This window comes from Argiope bruennichi, chromosome 4 (assembly GCF_947563725.1).
Source record: "Argiope bruennichi chromosome 4, qqArgBrue1.1, whole genome shotgun sequence".
Classification (NCBI taxonomy): Eukaryota; Metazoa; Arthropoda; class Arachnida; order Araneae; family Araneidae; genus Argiope; species Argiope bruennichi.
The window spans coordinates 7,289,561-7,315,678 of NC_079154.1; the positions used below are offsets into that span (position 1 = coordinate 7,289,561).

At 26.2% G+C, this 26,118-nt stretch overlaps 1 protein-coding gene across 1 annotated transcript in view; it reads right to left on the reverse strand.

The window, feature by feature from the left end:
* LOC129967069 (general transcription factor 3C polypeptide 4-like) overlaps positions 1–25,152 on the reverse strand; it is a 30,982-nt gene extending 5,830 nt beyond the window's left edge. The window contains exons 1-12 of the mRNA XM_056081731.1: positions 24,892–25,152; positions 23,423–23,567; positions 22,325–22,445; positions 17,973–18,292; positions 15,484–15,619; positions 14,491–14,570; positions 12,731–12,885; positions 9,735–9,870; positions 8,320–8,421; positions 7,528–7,636; positions 4,358–4,403; positions 410–654 (exon numbers count right to left, since the gene is read on the reverse strand). Coding sequence (XP_055937706.1) covers positions 410–654; positions 4,358–4,403; positions 7,528–7,636; positions 8,320–8,421; positions 9,735–9,870; positions 12,731–12,885; positions 14,491–14,570; positions 15,484–15,619; positions 17,973–18,292; positions 22,325–22,445; positions 23,423–23,567; positions 24,892–25,014 — 1,718 coding nt within the window. The 5' untranslated portion in view covers positions 25,015–25,152. The remainder of the gene's footprint in view (positions 1–409; positions 655–4,357; positions 4,404–7,527; positions 7,637–8,319; positions 8,422–9,734; positions 9,871–12,730; positions 12,886–14,490; positions 14,571–15,483; positions 15,620–17,972; positions 18,293–22,324; positions 22,446–23,422; positions 23,568–24,891) is intronic.
* Between the last annotated feature and the right edge of the window lie 966 nt (positions 25,153–26,118).

A 26,118-nucleotide genomic window follows, 5' to 3' on the forward strand; every position in this document is an offset into this window, starting at 1 on the left:
AGGAAATAAAATTTAAGAAAGTGAATGATTTATTTTAAAATTTAAACTGAAAAAAAAAATGCTATCCATTTTGCTTCAAAGATTCAAAATTATTGCAGCTAAAAGAATTAGAATGAAAGCATATGCAACTTCTGGAATTTTCTAGAAATGAACATTTTTACTTAATGTTACCAATATATGTTAATTTTTAATTCCTTAAAAATTAATTTTTTTCAGGCAATTAATTTTTTGTCCAATTATGCAGAATAAGGATGTAAGCAAAGAAATATTATTACATTTTAAGTGTGGCAATATTTACATCTGTCCAGTTTTTTTAATTATTTTTTTGGATTATAAAATTTATTCCCAAACTAACTTTATGCTATCACATGATAAAATTTACAATTGTTTTCAGATAAAAGATATTTACCTCATAAAGTACAGTTCTAATGTTGAATAGGAGTTTTCATTTCTCTGTATAGCATTGGTTGTATAGGCTGTTAACCAATCAGGTAATGGAACTCCTGCAGCCAGATTCATACGAATAATATCCAAATAATCCGTATAACTAGTAATTGCATTACTGTCTGTATTTAAAAATGAATACTGAGGTTTCAATATGTTTTTCAACTTTGCATATATTTCTTCAAAAGGTTTTGTTACAAACATAGCGAACTGAAAAAGAAAAGAAAAGTGGCAAATTAGAATAAATAATAATAAAACCCCACTTATTTAAATTTTTTAAAAATTGTTATAATTTTATTAAAATCGTTTTTTTTTCTTTCTAGAATAATGCACATTTGTTTAAATACAACTTTTTTTCACAATAATAAATAAATAAATAATAATTGAATTAGAGACAGCATTTTTGTGACAGAAAAAAGATTAAGGAAAGGAAATTAATATTTATTAAAACAAATTTTATATGAGTTCCCATTCAACAAGATCTTTTACACCAGGGATAACAATAGAACTAAAACTAATCTTACAGAATTGTAAATATATAAATGATACTTCAAAATCTAATTTAAATTCTAATAAATTTTCAAATTTTAATCTAAATTTAGACTATTTCAACGTCGTTCTAAAATGTTATCTTATTTCTTGATTCAATCCCACTTTTTATTTAATTACTTTTAACACATTCTATAAAAATGCAAGTCTCAGCATTTTTCTATATTCCAAGTGAAAGGATAAAAATCCTTAATGCTTCACACATTTATTTAAAGTTACCTACATTTCCCTACAAATGTCAAAGAAATTCCTATAACAATCTCATTATAAAATCACGGAGAGAAAGAGGTCTCTTTCGCTTCTTGTGTGGCGAAAGAGATGACTGATGTATTGCTGGACATTTTTTTTATCTTCATACCTCCCAAGATGGAATAAATCAAAGTTAGAACTTACAAAAGTGCCTTCTATTCGACCACACAACTGCTTAAAAATATGCTTACATTTCTTTAGTCGACAAAATGGTTATTTGTGTTAAACTTTCAAATTATTAAAAAATTAAAATTAATTTGCAAATTATCGAGATGAACGCCACGTTACAATGCAACTCCACGATATGCCGAGAATTACCGCTGCTGTGAACATGGTTCCTTAGACTTGGCTCGGCCGCCTTCTTCGACATGCTGCTAATGTCCAAGTCTTAAATTCTGCGCTACCTCTCATCAATGGAGTACCCTCTGCCATACGTAACTCAAGCGTCCAGTTCACATTATATTCCTTTCGCTTCCTTCACTGCCTTCATTCCTTGTGATTGCTCCTTATTGTTTCTTAAGGAAGTTCTATTCACTTCCAGCTCCTTGCCTGTGCCAAATTACCCATCCCGATATGTCATTTATGTGCTCCATTCTCACCACAATAATAATAATAACCTTCCTCGCTGCTATAAAATTTAAGTGTATTGTGTGTTGCTCGGCATTAGAATGCTTAAAATTTTTGCCTTTCTTGATTATGATTCCCCAAGTGATTGAAACGCTCAAGAATTTAAAAAAAAAAAAATCTCTTTAGTATATGTACTTGACTCAACAAAAGATAGATTATAAGCGAATTCATCAATAATATTATTATTCCTTGCAGAAATTCAAGATTTATGTTGTGTATGTTTGATTTTATTTTAGATTGTTTGATTGAATTATAGTACAATGGCAAATAACGTATTTGAAGTAATATTTAAAATATTGTGAGTTTTTAAATCGTTTATAAAATCTATTATTTAAGTTTATGCATAATATTAAAATGTGTTACATTAGAAATTTACCTTTATGCTATTAGATAAAAAGACAATTGACTCAACTAAATTAAATTTATTTAAGCCCAAGCTCAAGTTAAAAATAAATAAAATTGACGATATATGATTATCAGAGAAAATTAGTAAATACCATAGAGTAAATTTTTTCTGCACCTCTGATTGTAATTAAACTATCCTCTGTTATCTATTGTGTCAGAGTACTTTTGTTTTAATGTGCAAACAACCTTGTAAATGAATGTAGAAAAATAATAATTCAAAATTCTAATACTTCCGACTAAGGTATATTAGGTATTATAAGGTAAGGGTGATAATCTGACTAAGGTAGTAAATATTTTAGGGGACATTTTTAACACCTCTGATTGTAATTAAGCTATCCTTTGTTATCTCTTGCATCAAAAAACTTCTAAATTTCCAAACACAGATTTTTTTTTTCAACTAACAAAATATTTTTATATTATTTTTTAATAACAAATGTCTATTATAAGAGTATTTTGAATCTTGCATTTATTACATTCATTTACAAGTGTTTTACATAAAATATTTCAATCTTGTGTTTAACAATTTCAGTTCCAAGTACTTTAATTAAAATCATTATATTGATATCTCCTTTAAGTGAAATCATAAAATAATATTAATATTTTATTTAATATTTAATTTCTAATTTAGTAATTTTGTTGAGTCAAATTTTCCGAAATTTATGAAAAAAAAAAAAAAAAAAAAACTAATTAAGTATACTATAGACTACCATCACCAAAATAAGTTCATCAGGATCAACTTTCACAGAAAAATGGCTGGAATGCATCTGTAGGCGATGCCATTTAATTTATTAATGTTTTGTTATTTTCTGCTGATGATTTAGGTCTACATTTTACAAATATTAATCGTTTTATATTTCTAATAACCTTGTTAAAAATTATTTCTATATTAATGTAATGGTAAAGGAAACTTAGGTATCACTTTTAATAAGCATTTAAATTTTAATCTGTTTCTAAGACACCATTGTAAGACAGGGTTGTGTGTCAAAGGACCCTGGTACACTTCCACAACTTGAGATTGTAATGATAATTGAAATGAAATTTGCAATTATGAAATAATGGGAAGATTGTAATGATATTTGAAAATCTAATTTAAATCCTTATGAATTTCCAACTTTTTATTTTAATTTAGACAATATTAGCTTCATTTTAAAATGTACTCTTATTTCCAGATCCAATTCCACTTTTTATTTAATTACATTTAACACACACTCTATAAAAATGCAAGTCTCGGCACTTTCCACACTCCAGGTGAAATAAAAATCCTTACTGCTTAGCACATTCTTTTAAAGATACCTAAATTTTTCTATCCTAAATCTGCATGTGTCAAAGGAATTACTATAAAAATCTCATTATAAAATCAATGAGAGCAAAGTTTAAATCTCTTTCACACTTGTGTCGCGATATAGATTGACGTATTGCTTAACGCTTTTTATATGTACATATTATGTCTCCCGAGTTGGAATAAATTAAGTTAAAACTTACTTCTATTCATCCACGCAACTGCTTAAAAATATGTTTATATATATATATGTATATATATATTCAATTGCTTAAGGATATCTAATATCCCAGAACTTAAGTTTCTTTTAAAAATCTTTTCATTCATTAATGTTAGATCTAAGTATCATTGCTTAAAATCTTAAAATTTTCTAACCGACAACTGTATATATGTAAAATAAAATAAAAAAATTCTTGATAAAGGAAAAGCAGCCACGGAATTTTTTAAAAACAAATAAAGTATTTGCTACATGATTAAGAAAGACTTCAATTTTTGATATTTTAAAAGATTTTTTTATTAAAACCAACGTAGTCCAAACAAGACAGGCAGAAAGTGGAGGAGGGTTAAAAGAAAGAGCAAATGCAAAAACAAAAATGAATTTTATAAAAGGATTTTGTTGGACACACACACACATATTTGCTAATGCCCATTCTACTAAGTCAACACATCAATTATTCTTTTTTTTTTTTTACCTCTTAAAATATTTTTATATGCTGTATGTAACAGACATTTCATATAAAACTATATAAAAAAATGTAAATCATTTTTAAGAAGTAAAAATGAAAAAAGAAAGGAAAGTAATACCTGTAATGGTTCTTTCTTTTCCAGATGATCATAATAGACTGCAGTTCTAGAAAAAGAAAATAAAAAACTTTAACTAGCATAGATTATGTTTGTAGAAAATTTAGGAATAAATTAATGATAAGAGTTTTAATAAATTATCTATTACATTGATAGTCAAGTTTGTGACAAACATACCTTTTTCAGCCCTCTGTCTTGAACTGAAGTTTTCAATTCAAATTTAAATATCATACACATACGAAAATTATATGTAAATCAAGATAATACAGGGATGAAGATACTTTAATCATTAAAGCTGCAATTGTTTTATAAATAAATATATGCAGGAAATTCTTGTCAATAATCTATACATTTTATTTTTCATAACATGTATATTCTTTATTTTTCTAAATTATAAAATAATAACCTATATAAAAAAGTTTCACATAACAAAGCCAATTAAAATTTTGTCATTACATGGCTAGAGGAAGTCCAAATTACCTTAATGTTTTGAAATTCAATTGAAATGTATTCCTGTATGTATTCTGCTATCCTTTTCAAATTATGCAACTTTAAAACGTGTTGCTATAGTATATAGTTAATACAGATATCAATTATAATGTTTTTTTTTTTTTTTTTTTTTTTGCAACAAGAGTAAAATAAAATAAAAAATGAAATATTAGCATTTATTTTAAATATTTAAATAAAACAAATGAGTATTGTTATAGTGTCAATTGCAGCAGTGAATATTAATGCATCAGCCACAACATTTTAACATTTAGCATTCAAAATTTCAAATGCATTAATTGTGACCTGCTTTAAATGAATTCAGATTTTAAACTGCTGATTGAAAATGGCTTTTTTTTTTTTCGTTATTCACATGCATTTTCATGTTTTTAGAAAGTATCTTATTTTTGCTCTAAAAATTTGCTTTTCAACTTTTTTAACGCATTCCGACCTCCCAAAATTCACCATGGAATTCTGAAAAATTGCAACTATCAATATAAGCACATTGTAACATTTGCATAGGATTAAAAATCTTTTTATTTATTTATTTTTTTTTTTTTTGAGAATTTCAACAAATAATCTCAAAATTGTAACGTTCTGTGCAAAGCTAAACATAAATAAAACAAAAAATTTCTGTTTTTTTGTTTTTTTTTTTAATCTTAAAATTTTTTAGACAACTATAAATAGCATCAATTGCAAAATATGAACTTTTCTAGAGCTTTCGAGAATTATTAATGCCTTCTGATTGCACAGAAATAAAAATGTAATATTACTTAACTAGCACAACAAAACAGTACTTCAAAATTTGGCTGTTTTAAACACTTTTAATTCAAATTCATCAACAATTAAAAAAAAACTAATTCAATTCACAAGAGTATAATGTTAAAATACTATGTAAAATTGGAAATTATTTATTTGGTTATTCAAAATCAAGTATTGCAAGAAATAAATTTTCATTTGAATTGTTTTACAAAGTTAAAAATACTCGCAACTTACACTTACCACACAATAAAAAGTTTCACATTTAAAAAACTTTCAATATATTAGAACATGAATTTTCCTAAATTATTAAAATTGTTTTTACATTTATGAATATATTGTTAATTAAAACCATAAAATATTAAGAATAAATCTTTCCTATTATAGTATTTCTAACAATACCATTTTTATTTTAGAAGTTGCCATTTACTCTTGATAAATTTATTTTGAAATCCATTTTTCTTTAAAAAATTAAATTATTAATTTTTACCATAAAAAAAAATTCTGTGCATCTATACTTATAATAAAACTCAATGTGTGTGTGTGTTGGCACTCTACAGGCCAGACCATTTGACCAACACCTACCAAATTTCGTACATATATACTTTGGAGGTCGGGAATGTGCACATGGGATCCCTTTTTTGAATTTTTAATTAGAATTTTAATTATTAATTAAAAACTAACTTTTCCGCCAAAAACACTTTTAATTTTCCCCACCGCCAAATGAGAAAGGCTTCAGTATTTTTTCCCACGCTAATGAGGTTAGGCTTAAGAGTTTTTGGCCGATTATTTCAAACGATTCTGTTTAATTTCTTAATGTTTGATGCATTTAAAATCAAACATTGTTAATTAATCGATATTTCAGATTTCTTCTGAAGTACTTTTGAATTAAAATAAAACAGAAAAAAGGAAATTAAAAATTTCTAATCTGCATAGCGTTACCCCAACTGGCGTAGAAAAATTCACTCATTTGCGTTACCATAACTGACGTTGAAAATTCATGCATGCGAATTGTGTTCTGATTGTTGACAGCTATTTTCAACGGATGCAGATTTGATTTTAATTACTTTTAGGTTAGTTGTATGCTTTTGTAATTAAATTGTATTTATGTTAGTTATATATTTTTTGTTTATGCTTATGGTTTTAAGTACATCGTTTCGTTTTTTAAGTAGTTTTTTTTTAACCTGTTTTCGACCAATTATTTTAAACGATTCTGTTTATTTTCTTAGTGTTTGATGCATATAAAATAAAACATTGTTAATTAATCGATCTGCTCATGATGAATCTGAGAAAAGTTTGTTGACAAATTCTTGAGATATTACATAAATTAAGAAAGATATTCTTTAGTGCCCATAAGGTTTAAATGCTCAGTGACTCTGTTATCAGTAATCATATTATAAAAATATGCTTTGTTTCAGTAAAAAATATTACTATATTAATTGCAAATTAATCATTCCCACCTTAATTTAAAGCATAAATTCTACAGGAGCTAACAGAAAATTATTAGAGAGATACATATTACGTTATGACTGAAGGCCTTTATTATATTATGAATAAATTATATGACTATCAAAATTTGAAAATATTTTTATGAAGAAGCTATTAAAGTAGGAATTACATAAAATATTTAATTATTAAAATTTTAACGAGCATTAAGATTGCCGAACCGGCTGGTCGCCAAAGGCGACTAGTTTGTAATAAAGTAATATCTAAATTCTGTGTATTTGTAATAAGAATATTTTATATATGATATAGCATATAAATATTAGTTCAGTTCATCTTTAAAGTACTGACGAACTATATTCTATAATAACTAAGAGCATTTTATACAGTCATTTACAACAGTGCAGTCATGGAGTAAGTAACATGAGACACCTTCTGAAATTTGTACTGTAATTATTCATAAATAAATAAGTGCAAGAACATACTTCAGTACAATTCCACCAAGTAAACCATTTGTAGAGAGAGCTAATCCTTGAATCATATAGTTTTTTAAATCCAGGTCAATTGACAAACGATCATGCTGAAATTTTATTTCTGTAAAACAAACAGAATACAAAAAGTCATTGGCAATTTATTACACATAAAAAACTTATACAAAAAAAAATTGATATAAAGTAGAATATTTTTAAGACAACAAATGATAGAAGAGTAAATTTTTGAAGCCTGACTTAAATGTCTTATATAAGACATTATATCATTATTTTATAAGACATTATAAATAAATGTCTGATAAAGTTATTCAATTCTGTCATTAGAATGCAGTAAGATTCCTATTATTCTTACTGCATTCTAATGTTTTTTGACATACGAACTATGACAATTTTTTTTATAGTCGGTGATAACACAAGTAATTAATGATGAAATTTAGAAAGTATTTCATTCTGATCAATATTTTTACTCATGGGAATTATATTTCAAAAGTAATTAAAACAATTAAAAAGAATTCAATCTTTTTATTTTCAATTTTTTTTAATTAAAACCAAAAATCAAAATTTTATGCAATGAAATTTTTTTAAAAAACTTCATAAATACTGTTTTATTGAAGTGCATGTAAATATATTTTATATTCTTCATTAATGATTCAAATGCTTGCAGATTTCTATGTGCTTCAGTCCCAAATTAATCCCTAGTTACAGGTAGTTCACATCATGAAATTAGAATATATTTACATGGAACAAATCAAATTTTCTCAATTTGCAAGTTATTAAAATTATTACCATCTTCTCCAAGAGAAACTTTTACTTCAATAAGCTTTCCTTCAGTGGTTGCGAGCAATACTTTATATTGAGGAATACTCTTCATATCAATGACAGCCATCCCTATTTTGATTAATAATAAACATTTTTAATAAGAACAAGTTAAGATACATTATACAACAAAAATAGGAGAATCATTAATTTGAAAACTTTTCCAATTTCCTGCAAAGAAAGTTTTAATAACTGCAATAATGTATCATTTCCAGAATCTTTCATTCCAAGATAAATTTACATTAGCATGTTTTACAATCAAAAACAACATATGCGACATTTTCATCAAAGAATCAATAATAACCAACTTTTTCAATAAATCTACAACAGAATCGGAACCAAAGCTGAAATTATTAGATAAAATATTGAATGTATACAACAAACAACAGACTGAATCATACATTGTTTAAGGAAGACTAAATTTCAACCTCAATAAATTGAATTATCCTGCCAAATTTTTACAATTTTGCGATATTTTTATTTCATAGGAAAATAAATTACTGAAATGTGGAGCTTTTAAAGCTATTATTTAATTAATTTACACTTGATTATATTAACAATAAAATATATAGATAAACAAATTAAGAATAAAAGTTTACAAATATATTGCAAACCAGAATATGACATATTTACTGTATAAATATATCACTGCACTATTTTAATCAAAAGTTAAATTATTTTTTTAAAAAAAACATGTTTAATAGTTTTAAAAGAAACTTAAATAGTTACTGGATAGTACATTTGCATTTCATGTTTCTTAAGCCCTTCCAAAGCATAAATATGAGTCTTTAACAATAAAAATGTAATAATAATTTGAATGAGTTCATAGATTCAATGGAATTTAGCTAAGATGAAAGAAAAATAAATTTATTTGTTGTTATTTATAAACTTTTACAGTTGATAAAAGCAAAAATGATCCAGTCTTCATTAGATTAGTATTAGGACAATTCAGAACGTAGGATTAATCAAACTACTTGACCACAAATATCAAATTATCTGCTAATTTCTGCAATTTAATCTCATTCAAAATTGTATGTTACACTTATTCAATGAAAACACAATAGCAATTGACTGATTAGCAACTGTAGCTAGACATTTATATATTCTTAGGAGACTTCTGAATTTTCTGAAAAAAGAGTAGGAAATTCACAGCACTAAAATCTTCACTTAAAAATCAAAATATTAGTATATTGAATATGATGGTATGGAGCATAAAGAGAAAAAGGGCGAAGGCCATGTTAAACAATTTCTTTTTGTACCCTCTCTCACCATGTATTCATAGCAATATAATATGAGGCCCTGATTGGTAAGACAGTTAAATTAAAATTGAGTTTTAATTAACAAAGTAATTTAATTAAAACTGTGACACTTTTATTTCAACTTACCTGTCACAGGAAGTCTATGAAGTCCAAAAGAGTGACCAACATTGCGTATCATAATAGAGTCCTCAGTTAACAAAATTTCACATCCAATGAGAGCATGCATTTTGGCTGCAATACAGATATATTTCCTTAAAGCAATCTGGAAAGAAAATCAAACTTAGATTTAGTGGAATATAACTTTAGTAATTCAATCCAAGGAAATGAAATCAGCAAAGAAAGTCATCTGATTGATAAAAATATAAATTATACTAATTTTTTTCTCTATAACATTTTTTTAAAATATTACTAATTTTAAATTTTCATGTTATTTATTTTGTTTAAAAGTAGCTGGCCTTTGGAGACTATTAGTTGCCTGGGAATGATTTTTGTATTTCAATCAATTTTCTTACAAAAATTTGAGACTAATGCTTTGCCCATGACAATATTTTTAAGCGTAAAAATGTGGCACACATTAACATTGTGTGGTTTAATATCTTAAAATCTGTTAACTTTGTATATGAACCATTCTAAAGGAGTTAAACCTCATGACATCATAATGCCATTCGAGATGACTATCATTAACTGCCGAGCTCATCTATTAACTTTCACACTTTGAAAATTAGAAGATATATAAACTGGACAAAGTTGTGTTTTTAATGTAAATTATATAAACAGAATCTTTCACTCATAACTTTTAAAAAAGGAAGAAAACTGAGTCGTTAAACAGTAGTTGAAACAATGAAAATGGTTTGAATTCTATTGCAATAATAATATCAAATGTTAAAAAATTAAATAAAAAAAGGAAAGAAAATTTTACAAGACAATTAAATTTGCATCCTTGAAAAGACAAGTTCTTAAATTTTAAAATGTTTTAAAAAAATAATTATGTGCAAAAATAGTTTCAAGAGTTATGAAAAAATGGCACAATCCTGTTTAATTAATTAATTTTTTTAAAGAAAGTCATTAACTAAAAGTGTTTGCTTCAGTAAAGTGACTTGGCAAGCAGAAGAGAAAGACACCTTCTGAACTTAGAATATCTTTCTTTATAATTTAAGAGAAAAATAGTTCTACTGGAAGAAAATTTTAGTCTTTGAAAGAAAATTTTAGTCTTTGAAAGACATTCATCCGCTCAACATCTAATAATTTGGACATCAGTTTAAATGTTTATTTTCATTATTAAGCATCATAAGGTTAATTTTGATAATTAATAATTAAATACAATATGGAACTGAAAACAAATACAATTTCTGAAAGAAAGTTATTTTTCTTTTTAAATTCAATATACAGGGTATATCATACTGAATAATTTTGATAATATATGACAGATTCAAAAATGAGATATTTTTAATGAAATAAAATAAAAATTTTTAATTTAAAATTACCAATTTTGTAAAAGTAAATACTTTAAAACAAAATTTTCTTTTGAACAAGTCTTCAGATGTATGTAAAACCAAAAGAGACTAAGAATATCTGGTACTCAGTATCAAATTTGGACTTGATTGATAATTTTCTCAAACTCATTTGCTTTCAATCAGATGACATTATATTAATCTGATATAACCTAGTTTGCTGTTCTGTCTTTGTGCCACTATTGACATGCATGATGGTTTTTTTTTAAATATATGTTTTTTACTCCAGGCCCATTTAAAAGTGCATATACCATTGAAAAATTCCTATTTAATCCTATATTAATTATAACAACAAAGGCCTACCTTTTCTCACTCACATCATTTACATCAAAACTAAAGCCATCACTACATTGTCATCTATAACATTTTTGAATAAGCGAAATCCCAATTTGGAATCATATCCATACAAGCATCAGCCACCGGTGTTGGTGTAAGAGAAACAAACAGTACATATTGAGCACTCAGCTTCATTTCAATAGGAAGAGAAAAGTTAACTGGTTATATCAAGTACAGTCAGTATAAATCTGTACCTGTTACAGACAAAAAAAAAAAAAAAAAGATGTATTAACCCAACCCTAGCAAGAAGCCAATCTTGGGAATTTGACTTGTTTATGGAAATATCAGAATTCAAAGATGAGAGTAATCAGTGCCATACTGAGTGTGTTTATTTGGAGTGGGGGGGGGGGGGTACTGATTATTACAGCAGATCTTTTCCACTGACTATGACCACAGAAGAAAAGCAGTCACAAAAGATGCATTGTACTTTTTTAAGTGCTTAAAGCTAAAAATAGTACTATATATTTAGGTTACAATAAAAGTAAAAATAAAGATAAATAAAATTTAAATTTTTCGTCTCACCCTCTTAAGTGGTTGAACTCCCCCCCCCTCCCCTCCATTCTTCGTGTTTAATTCAAAAACGAAGAACTGATGTTCAACCAATGCCAATAGATAATCAGAATTCTTGAACTTAAACATTCTTACTTCAAGATATCAATAATGTTAAAAAAAATGGAATTGCAAACAGTGTAATAATATAATTAAAATAAGAGAAAAAAGCCAAGAGAGTAATAAATTAAATAATATGTAATGAATATATATTTGCAATGAAGTTTCAAACAAAAAACTGAATTGGTGAACTGACATTGAAATTGAACTGAATCCTATTATACATCATTTCTTGGGAGAGTTTTATTAATGAGTCTTTTATGTCTTCTTTTGTTTTTAGGACTGATAGCATTGTGGAGTTAGGCTTTTTTAGAATGCTTCAATGACATTATTATTCAGTTTAACAAATAACTTTTTTGGATAATTCATGGTTATGAATATATAATCTTAAACTTTCAGGGATTAAATTTCAGAGATTTTATTTTAAAAAAATTCTCATTTACTCACACTGAAAGCAATTATTTTAACCTCAAAAATATTCGAATGAAACATGAAAAAAAAATAATAGAAGGATTTTGTGCAAAAATCGCAGAACATTATCCAACATATTGATGGATGGGAATAACAAATAGAGTGGGTATGTTTAATTCATGTTTTATATTTTAGAAATCTGATGCTGTTAGGTGAGAGTTAAGTTAGCAGTTAAAAAAAACAAAAACAATTTACCTTTAAAACTGATATGTGATCTACAGCCATGTGGTCTTCTTCATCCCAAACTTTGCACAGATTCTTTACAGAAACCGTTAGTTCTTCTTCTGCCATTACAACTGCTACTGGTAAAAAGCCTAAAATACCTTTTAAACTTCCACACATTAAGAAACCTAAAAGAATGCAAAATTAAATAAATAACAATATATTAAAAGCACATTTTGGTCTAAACTTTTGGCCCTTGCATATTTGGCATCACTGAAAAATTTGTATTACAAATTTAAAATTTTGAATTGAGACTTCTTCCCATACAGCACATGCTTCCCCCCCCCCAATTTTAAACCCAAATATTATTCCTCTCTATATTATAAATTACTGCACACACACGCACGCACGCACACACACAAACAGCTAGATAGGCCGGAGGTCTATTAACTCATTTATTTGCCCACCAATACCAGAAGACAAAATTTTTATCACAACTCACTGTTATAATGTGTATTTTCTCACTCCTTATCAAGCCTTCCATTTATCTCAAGCCAAATAGAATATGAATGCAGCAGCGTCACGGTAGGGTGTCGAGTTAAAATAGAAGGCTCTTTACTGGTAGGTTATATATGTTAATATACCGCACTGCATATTTCAAGAATTTATTAGAGAAAAGATATTGATAGATATTAATTGTTCACATTTTAACATAAATTCTGAAATGCCTAATATAAATGCAGGAAAGATAAACAAAAGATTAATGTAAATCTTTAATCTAATTTTTAAGAAAATTTACTCAAACTTTTTTTATTTTTCACTGATAAATGATTGCACAGATATGAAAAGGTAACCCTAAGAGTCAAAACTTGTTTTTAGTTTTTGAAATGTCCTTAATAGATGACAATAAACAACGAGCAGAACGCTGCTCTTTTCCTGTCACAATTTCTATTTTGCACACAATATGTAGGAGGATCCAATGTCTTGGCAATGTTGCCAATGCAATGCCTTGCTTTCCTCAATTAATTATAATAAAAGAAAGCTGGGCTGGATAGTACAGAAGCCTATTAACCATGAACCGGATACTCAGGAAAGTAATGTAATTATTTCCAACATGCCCTCTAAATCCCTGATTTTTAAAAAGTAGAAGATAGAAACTAGAATAGAAAACAGCATCTAATAATTTGTCCTAAGTTTTTAAATTCTTTTTGTGAAATCACTAAATGTAAAAGTAAATTTCAAAAATGCAAAAATATGAAAAGAGTAGAGTTCATAATTCAGTGGAGATCAGTTTTACATAATATATTTGTGTGCATTAGTTTAAGAATACAAAGCAATACATTTTAGACTTTAAGATAAAGAAATTGAAAATAAAAGCATTTAGCTTATTTATTTCCTTATTAAAGATAAACAAAGACCAAGCATAAAAAATTCTTAAAAAAAATTTCTTTAGAAAGTAGCAGAAGTGTAGGTGTGTGTGTGTGAGGAGGGGAAGGGGGAGGGCTATGAACTCTAATACATAAAGTAGGAAAAAACGTGTCCCTCTGAGTAAAAATGCATGGCCAAAAAATTAAATAGGACATTTTCTTGGCCAAATGATGACCAGCAAGAAAAAATCATAATGATAATTTACTATTCTACTGATACTAATGTAAAAAAATCATAACTAAATAGAATAAATAATAATGATAAAGAAAGTATGGGGGAAAAAAGCAAACTATGTTAAAATAAAGTTTTTTATCTTATCTCAGTTCAATCAAAGAATACTAAAAACAAATGGAAAATCTTCTTACCAGCTGTTGAGCTTGTTTGTTGCCAACTTAATGATGTAATCATTCCAAGTGCCATATCACATTCATAAACAAGTGAGATCCTTGGAAAAAAAAATATTAATTAAAGTACTGATTCAAATCGATAATACAGATAAGTAAACATATATATATATAAAGAAGTTTTTTTTTTTTTTACTAGAACATTTCTACTTTATTTTTAATTTGCAATTTACTTGCTGCCTTTGCCAAATGGGTCAATTAGATTTAATAGTTTCCATGAATTTCAACCAAATATTTAGTGTATCTTGGTCTAAATTTTTTCCTCAGCGAAAGATCTTCAAGCTTTAGTAAACATATAATTTATGCTATTTTAGAAGGTTTACATGGTTCTATTCATTTGATTATACATTTCACTAATTTTTTTACATACATCTTTTTTTATATTTAATTATATCATAGAAAACAGCAATAGTGTTTAAAGATGGTCACACTTAAAAAACTTTTCATCGGTGCTTGAGAAATTAGACCTTACAAAAAAAAAAAAAAAAAAAAATTAAAACCAAGCTTTATTCTGAAACCCACTTAACTGGGAAAAAAATATATTATATTCCTAACATCACTGACAATAATAGAAGAAAAATTTGAGGTAAAATATTTTTAGAAAATAATTTGAGTTTCACTTCAATAGTGAAATGTAGTGACACAGAATATATATTTTAAAAAAATAGACAATTAAACTATGTTAGAATTTCTGAAAGTATTATAATTGCATGTTATTATAATTAAAAACACAAAATTTAATTAAATTTCAGAACTTTTTCAAATCAGAATAGTAATAAAATATTCCTTTTCTGATGTGCAAAAGTTCCAATACATTTTTTCAATTTAAATAAATATGAAATTAATCAATTTAAATAAAAATGTTTAAAAGGGAAACAGGAGAGAACAAGCTGCATTATATTTTAGTGTTTAAAAATAAATATATTAAGAATGTTGAAACAAAAATAAACTTACGTCCTCCCTTCACTAGAAGATACTTTCCAGAACTGGATATGCCCACTTTTCATAGCAACAATGAGAAAACAAAATTCATGACTCTTATCACCTATAACAGTTGCTGGTCCACCAAACATACCAGTCCAAGTAATTTCTAAAAGTAATAAAGTTTTATTCATTATTAAAAATTATAGGATAATTATTAAAAACAAATGCATTATTTAATTGTGAGATATTTAATTAAATGCAATGTGTTGCATAACAGATTACTTATAATGCTGCAATTAATCTTTGAAAAATTAAACACTTGAAAAAACAGCTGCAATGTTCTAAAGATTTGTAATATTTTATAAAAACAGCTACATCTTGAAATATGTATTTTGGTGTAGGTTCCTAATTACATAACTGTTTCAAATTCTATTAATGCTTTTAGCAAATACAAGACTCACATCTAAGTAAATAAAAATACTATAATAAATCATATTTAATATGTATTAATTTAATAATTAAAAGTTCTTCAAAAAACAGATATTTACATTAATTACTATAAAATGCAAATAATACATTTACAAACCCTATTTATTTCATATTAGCCTTTGGTGGCCAGCTGGTTTGTTGGAATAATAATCACTAATTCTTTTAATTCTATATTTTATATAAATTGGTCTCTTAATAGCTTCTACAGAAAAATATTTTTAATTCTCAAAATTTCATAATGATACAACTCATACCATTATAGAAATCTTTCGCTGTTTCATTCAATGAACTATACATCTATTCAATTTCCTGTAAATTCCCAGAAAACATGGACTTTAAATTGAAGTAGAAGTGATTAAACTTCAATTAAAACAAAAGTTTTCATTTAAATCTTTGATGTATTAAAATATTATGATTTATGCAATATCTTGAAGGATTATTCATAAACAATTTCTTTGATTCATCAGAAAATTCAGCTTTGGATTTCACTTTCAAAAGGATTTAAGTGGAAAATAATATTTAATTAAAAAGGATAATAAAATAAATTAATATAATTAAAATAATTAAATTAATTAATAATAAATTAATATGATTAAAATAATTAAATTAATTAATAATAAATTAATAAATTTAATTTAATTAAAAAGGATTTAAAAAATAATAATATTTAATTTCATTTTAGTCAATAAATGTATTTTTGAAAAAATTGTGGAGTCTTAATTTTATAGTCTTTTGAATCTATGAATCATAATCAATAAAAATATTTTTGACACTCTTAATTTTTAAATAAAAATTTTTTTCAATATCTTCTTTGATGAAATATGGCCGAGTAATGAAGTTTTGAATATCACTAAGTTAAGATGATCAACAATTTCGTAATTTCAGATTCATTAGCCTAGGGGAACCTCCAGCATTAATTGGTTAATGGAGTGGTTTAAGATTGCACTTTTTTAGAAAAAACATAATATTCAAATTTTTTCAACACACTCAGTTTTAGTCACAATAGAGTAAATTTTTCCTTTTATGTAAAATGTTTCAAGAATATTTTACGAAATATGATTCATAGGATTGAGGGTCTGTATAAAAATATAAAATTTATAATTTATCAGAACATTTATTGACACAAACTTCCCAAGATTGTATTCTTTATTTCATTCAGACCATTTTTTCTTTCTATTAGATGTATATATCTAACACAAACTGTTTAGAAATTAAATGTTGGAATTCTACTACAGTAAATATCCTGCATATGCATAAACCATGTCTGCCTTAAAAACTACAGAATTATTGATATTTTAATATAGATAGATAGATTAATATAGATACTTTAAAAATTCACAGAAATCATTTTCTTGCACTTATTTTTCTAGAAAATATCATGTTTCACGTTTATTTCATTTCTTATAGATACATACAGAAAATTACATATAAAATTATTTTTGTCATATCATGACAAATACTGAGAAAAGCTTGCACTATATAAAAGTTTGCTTTTTCCATGCAGAGATTTTTTGCAGGTTAAACTTTATTTCTATTTCATGTGAAATAAATTATTGGAAAATATGCTTTAGAACATTTTTAAAAATTAATTAAAAATAAAAATTGAATTTATATATTAAGAAATTGATATCATTGAAGACATAATTGTTTAAAATTTAAGATGATGTAAAAATGGTTCTGTGTATCCATATCCCATAAAAATGACTAAACTTTGCTTAATTTCTTATTATAGCTGTAAATCTAACAGTCAAGCCTATAGAGAATGAACACATGCACATATATGCATTTATCTTTATTATAAATAAAAATCAAGGAGTTCAGCTTAAATTTACATAAAATTATTTAGTAATAATACCTAAATTCTATATCTTTTCAAAATTGCAAACTTAATTTTTCAAATAATTTAATATTATTACCTAGGAAAAAAATTAGTTATTTTTTTCAGTGCATTTAAGAACTGAATAACATTAAATCCACACAGCACGAACAGTTTTTTTAAGGAATAAAATAAATTATGAACAAATATTTACCCATCGGTGCATATTTATACGTCTCATCCCTTATTTTTTCATAGTTTAAGGATTTTGAAATACTAAAGACTTCTTTAGATTCTTCCTCCTCTTCGGTATCATCTAAAACAACAAATGTCCTTTTACCTCTACCTCTACCTCCTCGTTTTTTTCTTCTTCGACTAGTTCTAGTTGGTTTGGGTTGTGAAACATTATTGGATTGAGCCGGAACAATTTCTTTTTTTAACAATTCAGTTAAATCACAAATGCACTTCCATTCTTTCTCAACTTCCTCATAAAGTGCTAGACGATGATCCATTGTGAGAGTGGCTAATAAACACCTTTAATGTAAAATAAAAGGGAAATAATAAAACACCAAACATATAATATTTAAAATTAAAATGCTAATAAATTTAAAAAAATCTGTGATTTTTATTATTTTAATCTATGTATTTCACTATGATATTTTCACTTTGTTTCAACACATAACAGGTATTTGATTGATCTATTTATTAAAAGATGAATGATAATTTGCTATTTAAATATTTTTATATATTATATTACCTGGATACTTTTATATAGTCGAATTTAATTTTGAGCTTTCTAAGATTAAAAAATTATACTATACATTAACTTGCTATTGTGATAAGAACATATCAAGATAATGCATGAAAAAGATTGAGAAAACCAAGGAAAAAAATAAGACCACTGTCTTTCTTTTATCCAATTAATTAAAAGATGAATTGCAATGAATTAATCTTGAAAAGGAAAACAAAAGAAATTTTCTTTTACTGAGGAAAATTTTTCATTGAAATCAGTTCATTGAAAAATTAATAGCATTAAAAGCATTTCATAATCATTTAATTACAGCATGTGACTATTCTAGTTAGAGTCTGACTAAGGCATGGAGGGGTATATGGGGCAGTTGCTCCGGGCCCCCAATTCGAATAGAAAGTTTATTTTATGTTTCCTTCTTTAATGACCTTTTTTTAAACAAAATATCAGAGCAGTGTAAAATCCTTCAGTTTCATGTTAATTTCTTCATTAATCTATTGTACAGAAAAAAAAAATCCATATTTCGTAAATTCATGACTTATTAGGATGGAATTCAGCTAAATTTTCGCAATTACGATGGACAAATATATCTATAATGAGGTGAAAAATTTAAATACCTCTATAAAGTTCGGTTCTTCATTACTGAAGTAATAAATTTGAGGGGGAGCAAAAAAGTTTTTGAACCGGCAAAAATTAGGCTAAGTCGCGCCCTGGTTCTAGTTATTAAAATATTAATATCTATGAAATGTCCCTTTAAGCATAATTAAATAGTTCTAAATATAATTTTAAAATAATTGAAGTATTTCAAAAGAATTGAATTTTCAACAACAATCATATGATGTGTAACAAAATTACCATATTCACGATTAACCTATCGGTACACACATTGATTTTGACCCCAACTGTCCTTTTTTTGCTAAGAAATTTTAATTACTTGCATCTGTTTCTTGGGGGAGCTAGAAAAAGAGGATAATGATAGCAGAAACTAGATACCAGGGTATATAATTTTTTACTGGTGGAGTTGTGGTCAAATTGACCCCAGTGTCTGCCAGCATTTCAGATTCATTTAACATGATGGCTTTAACAACCTACAAATGTGAGCAGCAGAGACTTAAAGATCTTCTTACAAGTGTTCCTAGAGATAACAAAAATTATGATAGTTCAGATCTGTCTGATACTGATGAAACATTCGAAAGCAATCATTATACAGAATCAGAACAAGAAGTAGATTTTGATTTAGGTGATCAAATAATTGATGACATATTTTATATTGGTAAAGATAGGATGAAATGGAAAAAAAAAAAAAATACCTCCACCAAAGAATTCTTGATTGAAATTTTAAAGCAAAATGTCACATTTACATGAATTCAAGATACTTTTCAAATCAATTTCTTCTGTTCTAGATTCTTTTTTTAAGAAGTTATTGTTGATATTGTTGTAGATTGTATAAATATTTATATTTCATCAATTCAAAAGCAATTCAGCCATAAAAGAGATTTAAACTCACAGATTCTGCTGAAACACAAACACCCTTTGGACTATTGCCTTATTCTGGTGTTCTTAGAGCTGTGCACCTGAATAAGAAAGATGTGTGGTTTTCAGATGGAATAAGCATCCCAATATTTTCAGCTACAATTTCTATCAAGCATTTTCACGTTCATCTTCGATGCTTGCACTTCGACATATCCACAATCGTCAATAAAGGAAGGTTACAGATAAATTAGCAGCCATAAGAAGTGTGTTTGAAAAAGTGGTCTTCAATTTCCAAAATATGTACAGGGTTTCTGAAGATTGTTCTATAGACGAAAAATTGGTATTCTTTCATGGCAAGCACTAGTTTTATCAGTACAAAAGCAAACCGGCCAAACAAAGTATAAAAATTTCCTCACTGCATAATTCTCGCACATTTTCCACTTGCAATTTAGAAATTTATGCTGGATGGTGGCAATCAAGTGGGCTATTCAAGTTGAGCAACAAACCAAACAATGTTGTAAAGAGACTTGTAGCTCCAATAAGTAAAACAGATTGGAATATAATGATAGATGACTGGTTTCTTTATCTTTGAATTTATTAGAAAAGAAACAACTCATCATCGTTAGAACAATCAGAAAAAATAAAAGAGAAATTCCAGAAGAATTTTGTCCATATTCATCGAAACTTGTAAATTCTTTTCTTTGGGGATTTTATGAAAAGAAGATATCCCTAACCTCTCATACAGCAAAAAAAATAAAAGTACATCTGTATTGGTAATATCTTTGTTTCTTTTCATCATGATGATACAATCAATATAAACACATTGATTTATGTGATAAATTTTTACAACTAGACCAAAATAAGAGTTGACACAGTAGATGAGATGTGTGGAACATATTAAGTGTCCAGGAAAAGTCATTGTTGGCATTTGAACATTTTCTTTGGTTTACTGAACATAGTGAGTATATTCATCATTTATAGAACAAACATCAATAAGTATAAGAATCTTACTCAATGAAACTTTTTAAAACAACTTGTTGCTGAGCTTTTAAAGAGGCACATGGATAAGAGATCAAGGAATGAAAATGTAGCTACAATTATCAGCACAAATGCTATAAGACTACTTACTTCGACAGAAGATGCCAAAGCTAAGAAACTTTAAAAAATCTATGATTTGTCATTGATGTAAAAGATACTCAAGAAAATCTGGCCCAAAGAATTTTTCTTCTAGTGAAAAATGTAGCACACCCTTAGGTAAAATGCATTCTCTTTATCATATGCAAAACATGTTTAAAAATTAATGATAAAAATTCATCTAATTCTAAATGAAAACCTATAAAAGTATATTTTGTACATGCAAATAAATATCAAAGGCAAAAGTTTTGAATTTTCCAAGTTGAATGCTCATTTTTAAAAAAAAATTCAAATGTAAATTATATACAAAATATAGATCTTCTTATAATTTCAAAATTTTTAAAGAAACAGAAATTAATTTATTTAAATGAATGGAATAAAAATGGGCACAAAAGATGTATGGAAAAAAGAGGCACGTTCAATTTCCTTTCTTCTAATAAAATGTTGCATTTGTATCACATATAAAACTCACTTACGTAGAAAAATAGTTTTTTATTCTGACCGTATTTTATTTTTGTAAAGATATATTTCAATTCAAATTCTTTTAAAAAAATGTATTCTCTTCAAATAAGAAATAAGTGAGTTAAAATTTGGGGTCCAACAGATCCTGCACATGTGCTAATGTTCCAAAAGTCAATGCATGTGCTGAAAAATAAAAATAGTTTAATTTCACAAAACTCTTTCTACAAGTCTGAGAAATATGGAATCATATTTCATCTGTGATTTGGTTGCTTATAATTTCTACATGCAATCAACTTTAGCCTCTAATTATCTCTAATGACAGAGAGACTCAATTCAATTCAAATTAAATTTTGAATGCAATAAATTATACACAATAATTACCTTGCAAAGATACTTTGTTGCACCTAAGTAAAAAAACTGTTTAGTTTAAAATTATGAAGTTAATAAATAATAAAATAATTTTTTTACGGAATTAATTTTTTTATTTTATAATTTTTTTTAATACAAACATACAAAAGTTAAAAGTAATGACAAAATTAACATTTTAAGAAATATAATTTAGCTTTAAATAAAATGCAAAAAAAGAAAAGAAAATCAAATCAATAAAGTTCACTACAATAAATAAAAAGGTACCATAAGTAAATATATAATGCTTATATTTTTTTTTTATCAATCACTATTGCATTGTTATATAGAGAGGAAAAAAATTCTTTATTGAATTCATTTGGCTCTTAAATGGAAATATTTACCTTCCAGTACCAGCAGCTCCTTTGGGAGACCACTTACAACATCTAAAAGAACGGAATGCCTCAGCCCTTTCTGAAGGTGTTGGGTTAAGTGTATGATCCATTAAAATTTGATAAAGATTCTCTAGATGAAAAAAAAAAAAGATTAAATAAATGCATTCTTAATTTTAACTAGGAAAAATAATTACAATTATTATAAATCAGGTGGACTACCAAATACTGCAAAATTAATAGATGCAACATTCTTAGCAGAGTCCCAGAAAAAAATCAAGTCAAATTTTAGCAATAATTCTCAGATTGAATTTCATAAATCAATTGGCAATATGTTGAAGCAAAGATTCAAACTTTATAATGTTTGGACATCAATAATGAAATACATTAATTAGTAAATAACTAGAAAGAAATTACAAATGTGAAGCTAGAATAAGTAATATGCTTTTAGCTTCTATGCCAGGTTAGGTAAAATGAATCTTTATGTAACAAATACAATAAACTTATTAATAAAAAAATCATTATATCTTAGCGAATATAACAGTAGATAATAAAGAACCAATAAAAAACATTCATAACTGAAAGTGAATTTCAACAATCATCACTAATATACAATTAGTGATCAACTTTATACGAAAATGAGCCACATCAAAAACATATATAAAAGATTTTAAGCCATACACTAAGTCTTTGAAAAACAATCTTTTCCTTGATTTTCAAGCACTTCAGGCAAGTTTATAAAATTTCTAAAAATCACATTTGAAATTATTTATATACATGCATGCAATTTTTGTTTGTTTACATTTATGGCATATCTTGAGTAAGTCATAAAATAACTAATATTCACTTAATTTCATTAAAAAAAAAAATATTTTCCCCAAATAAGAACATTAGTAACAGGAAAAGAAAGCATTACATTACTGTTATATTATGTGCTTTTATCCCCTCCCCCTTATATTCTGCTTAAAAAAAAAATTATATTTCTTTAAAATATAGACAACATATTTAAAAGCGCTTTCTTTTTTTGGCCAGTTTTTGCTTTTGCAAGTGATATGCTTCTTTCACAGTGCCTTATATTGCATAATCAAAATAAATAAAACAAAATAATACCTCTATCTGTTGTTGATTTGACATACTGATATGGATTGGGAGGTATGTAAATAGGATTTAACTGCATTGGTTGATCTGGTGCTTGAATAACTTGTTTATGCAATGGTGGTGGGAAACCAGTTTCAACTGGACTACAATAAGAATTCTGAAAAGTAAGATTCATTTAAGAATATTAAAGAGTTAAATACAAGTGCAAATCTAATATTTTATAAATTTTTTTTATATTTAGTTTATTTTATAAAAGAAACAGTGCATTAATGAGAATTGTTAATTCTAAAACGCTGTTTTTGAAATCTAATGATTTTAAAGACAAAAAAATTAGTTAAAATTCAATTAATATGTTTAAATAATGAAAATTACAAATGAAAATTTACCTGTACTACAAACTAAACACTCTTGATATATTTGCCAATTAATTACAAATGCATAAACTTAATATATGTTTCCTCAATATATTATTTCACGCTCATCAGAAAATGCTAAAATCTTTTCACACATCTAACATGAATTTAATTCATTTGCCAAGCATTAATGTGATTTTACTGCCAATATTTTATTTTTTTTTGTCTCAATATTGCCTTTTTGTCTAATTTTACTATATATATATATGTAAATGTGTGTGTGTGTATGTAAAATAATGAAATGTAATCAAATTTCGAGAAGTTACATCTTGGGTGTTTTTGTACTAGTAAAATTCATTAAATATTTTTAAATATTATACAATAAAAGTTTTATTTTCATTTGAGTTCGACTTTTCTTTTTAAAATTTGCTATTTTTAAAAATATTTCAGGCAAAGTAATTTATATTCTTTATTATTTATCATATTAAAATACACTCAAGACAAAAATGGATATTATTTTGAAACTGATGGATGGATTAAATGGATTTATTTTTGAAACAGAATTTCTTTAATTACTTTTAAACAAACACTAAATTGTAATAAAAAAAAATCTATAGCAAAATTGATGTTTTAGTAAATATAAATACATCTTGGGTTTTATTTTAATGTTTGACAGTTATCTTTATTTAAATTCTGTGGAATTTCCTCAAAAATTAAGATTCATGGAATATTTGAAAAAAACATCTAATTCAGAAAACAATATTTTGAAAAAAAAAAACACATTAAAAATATTTTTACCTCTGAACTTATTGAATATTCATTTTAATATATTATTTTAGTCACATTTAAGCATATATTTGGAGATGGAGGGTTAAAAAGAAAATTTCATATTTAAACCATTTTCAAAGTTTACCTTCTTGTTAAACATAGTATTGTATACACCACTTCATGCAATAGATATATATTTACCATTAAAAATTTACATCGGGTTTAAAGGAAACAATCATTTATAACATATGTTTATCGGAGTAGTCAATAGTTTTCAGGAGAAAAAAAAATTAGGAATGAATGAAAAAGAAAGAAATCCATTTCAAAATTATTGCTAAGTTAAATTTGAGGTAGCCTTACCAATATATAAATACTTTTACTTGTACAGACAGCAATTTTATTGTCAGCTGACCAATCTACGGCAAATTTTCGAATAATTTCTCCCGGCAGCGAAAAATTTTGAACTAAAGGTATATTAGCCATGATTTCTTTAGATCTGTGACTGAAGAATTTTATTGAAATAACCGTAGAAATTCTTTAACTCATTTTATTTAATAACCTAAATTTGTTATTGTGGGAATTATAAAGAAACCTGTTCTCTATATTTGACGTGCTTTTGAAATAAACAATTTCGCTTGAAAAGCGGCTATACTGTTGCCAAATATTTATTCTTAAAATAATTAGAATAGCTCAACGTGCAAATTTCTGAAATTGTGTTCTTTATTTTTATTAAACAAATGATAAAAACAAAAAATAAAAATATTCTGCGCAATATCTTGGAATATATATGACAGAGCTGATTTCATAACTTCTTTAAGGAAAAAAAAAAAGAGCCGATGTGATAAAACCGACTCATGATGATTCAATGATTCATTGTATTGCCAAATTCAAAAATGTTAAACTGATAAGACGACTTTGCAGTTGAAAAATAACAGAATCGTTGTCAATCAATCAATCAATCAATCAATAAAAAAACTTGATCTGATGATTCATGTATTATCTGCAGTCATTTTTTCTTTGTGGAATTACATTATATTAGTATTATATAAGAAATATCTCTTTAGACAAATGACTTTCAAACCACAGCTATGCTTAAAATGAAGATTTAAATGTCCAGAATCATTGGCGTGTTTGTATTCTTGTGTGTGGTTCTATAATCATGAGAAAATTTTCTCGTTCTGCCTTACAGTATGCTTTAAGGAGTAGATAGAATCACAAAATTTGCTTATTCCTTTTTTTTTTCAGTAATTATTTAACATTTTTGTCATAAATGGATATACATGAGTACATCGTGTTTTAAGCTATATTCAAAAGTGTAATATTAATTTTTTTTTGCATTTTTTTTATAATACATGTGTTTGTTTGTGAAAGATAGAATTACAGTGGCTCAAAAAATTGAGAGTACACCGTACTTTTACTTGATAAATCCGACTTTCAGTATAAATAACACAATACCGGGAAGTGCAAACATGTTTTTATTTTTACACATAACAAATGGTTTAATTTAGAGTAAAAATAAAGAAAAATCAGCGAAAAACTTCTAAATTGAAAAGTTTCAGAAGCATTTTAAATAAACATATGTAGAAT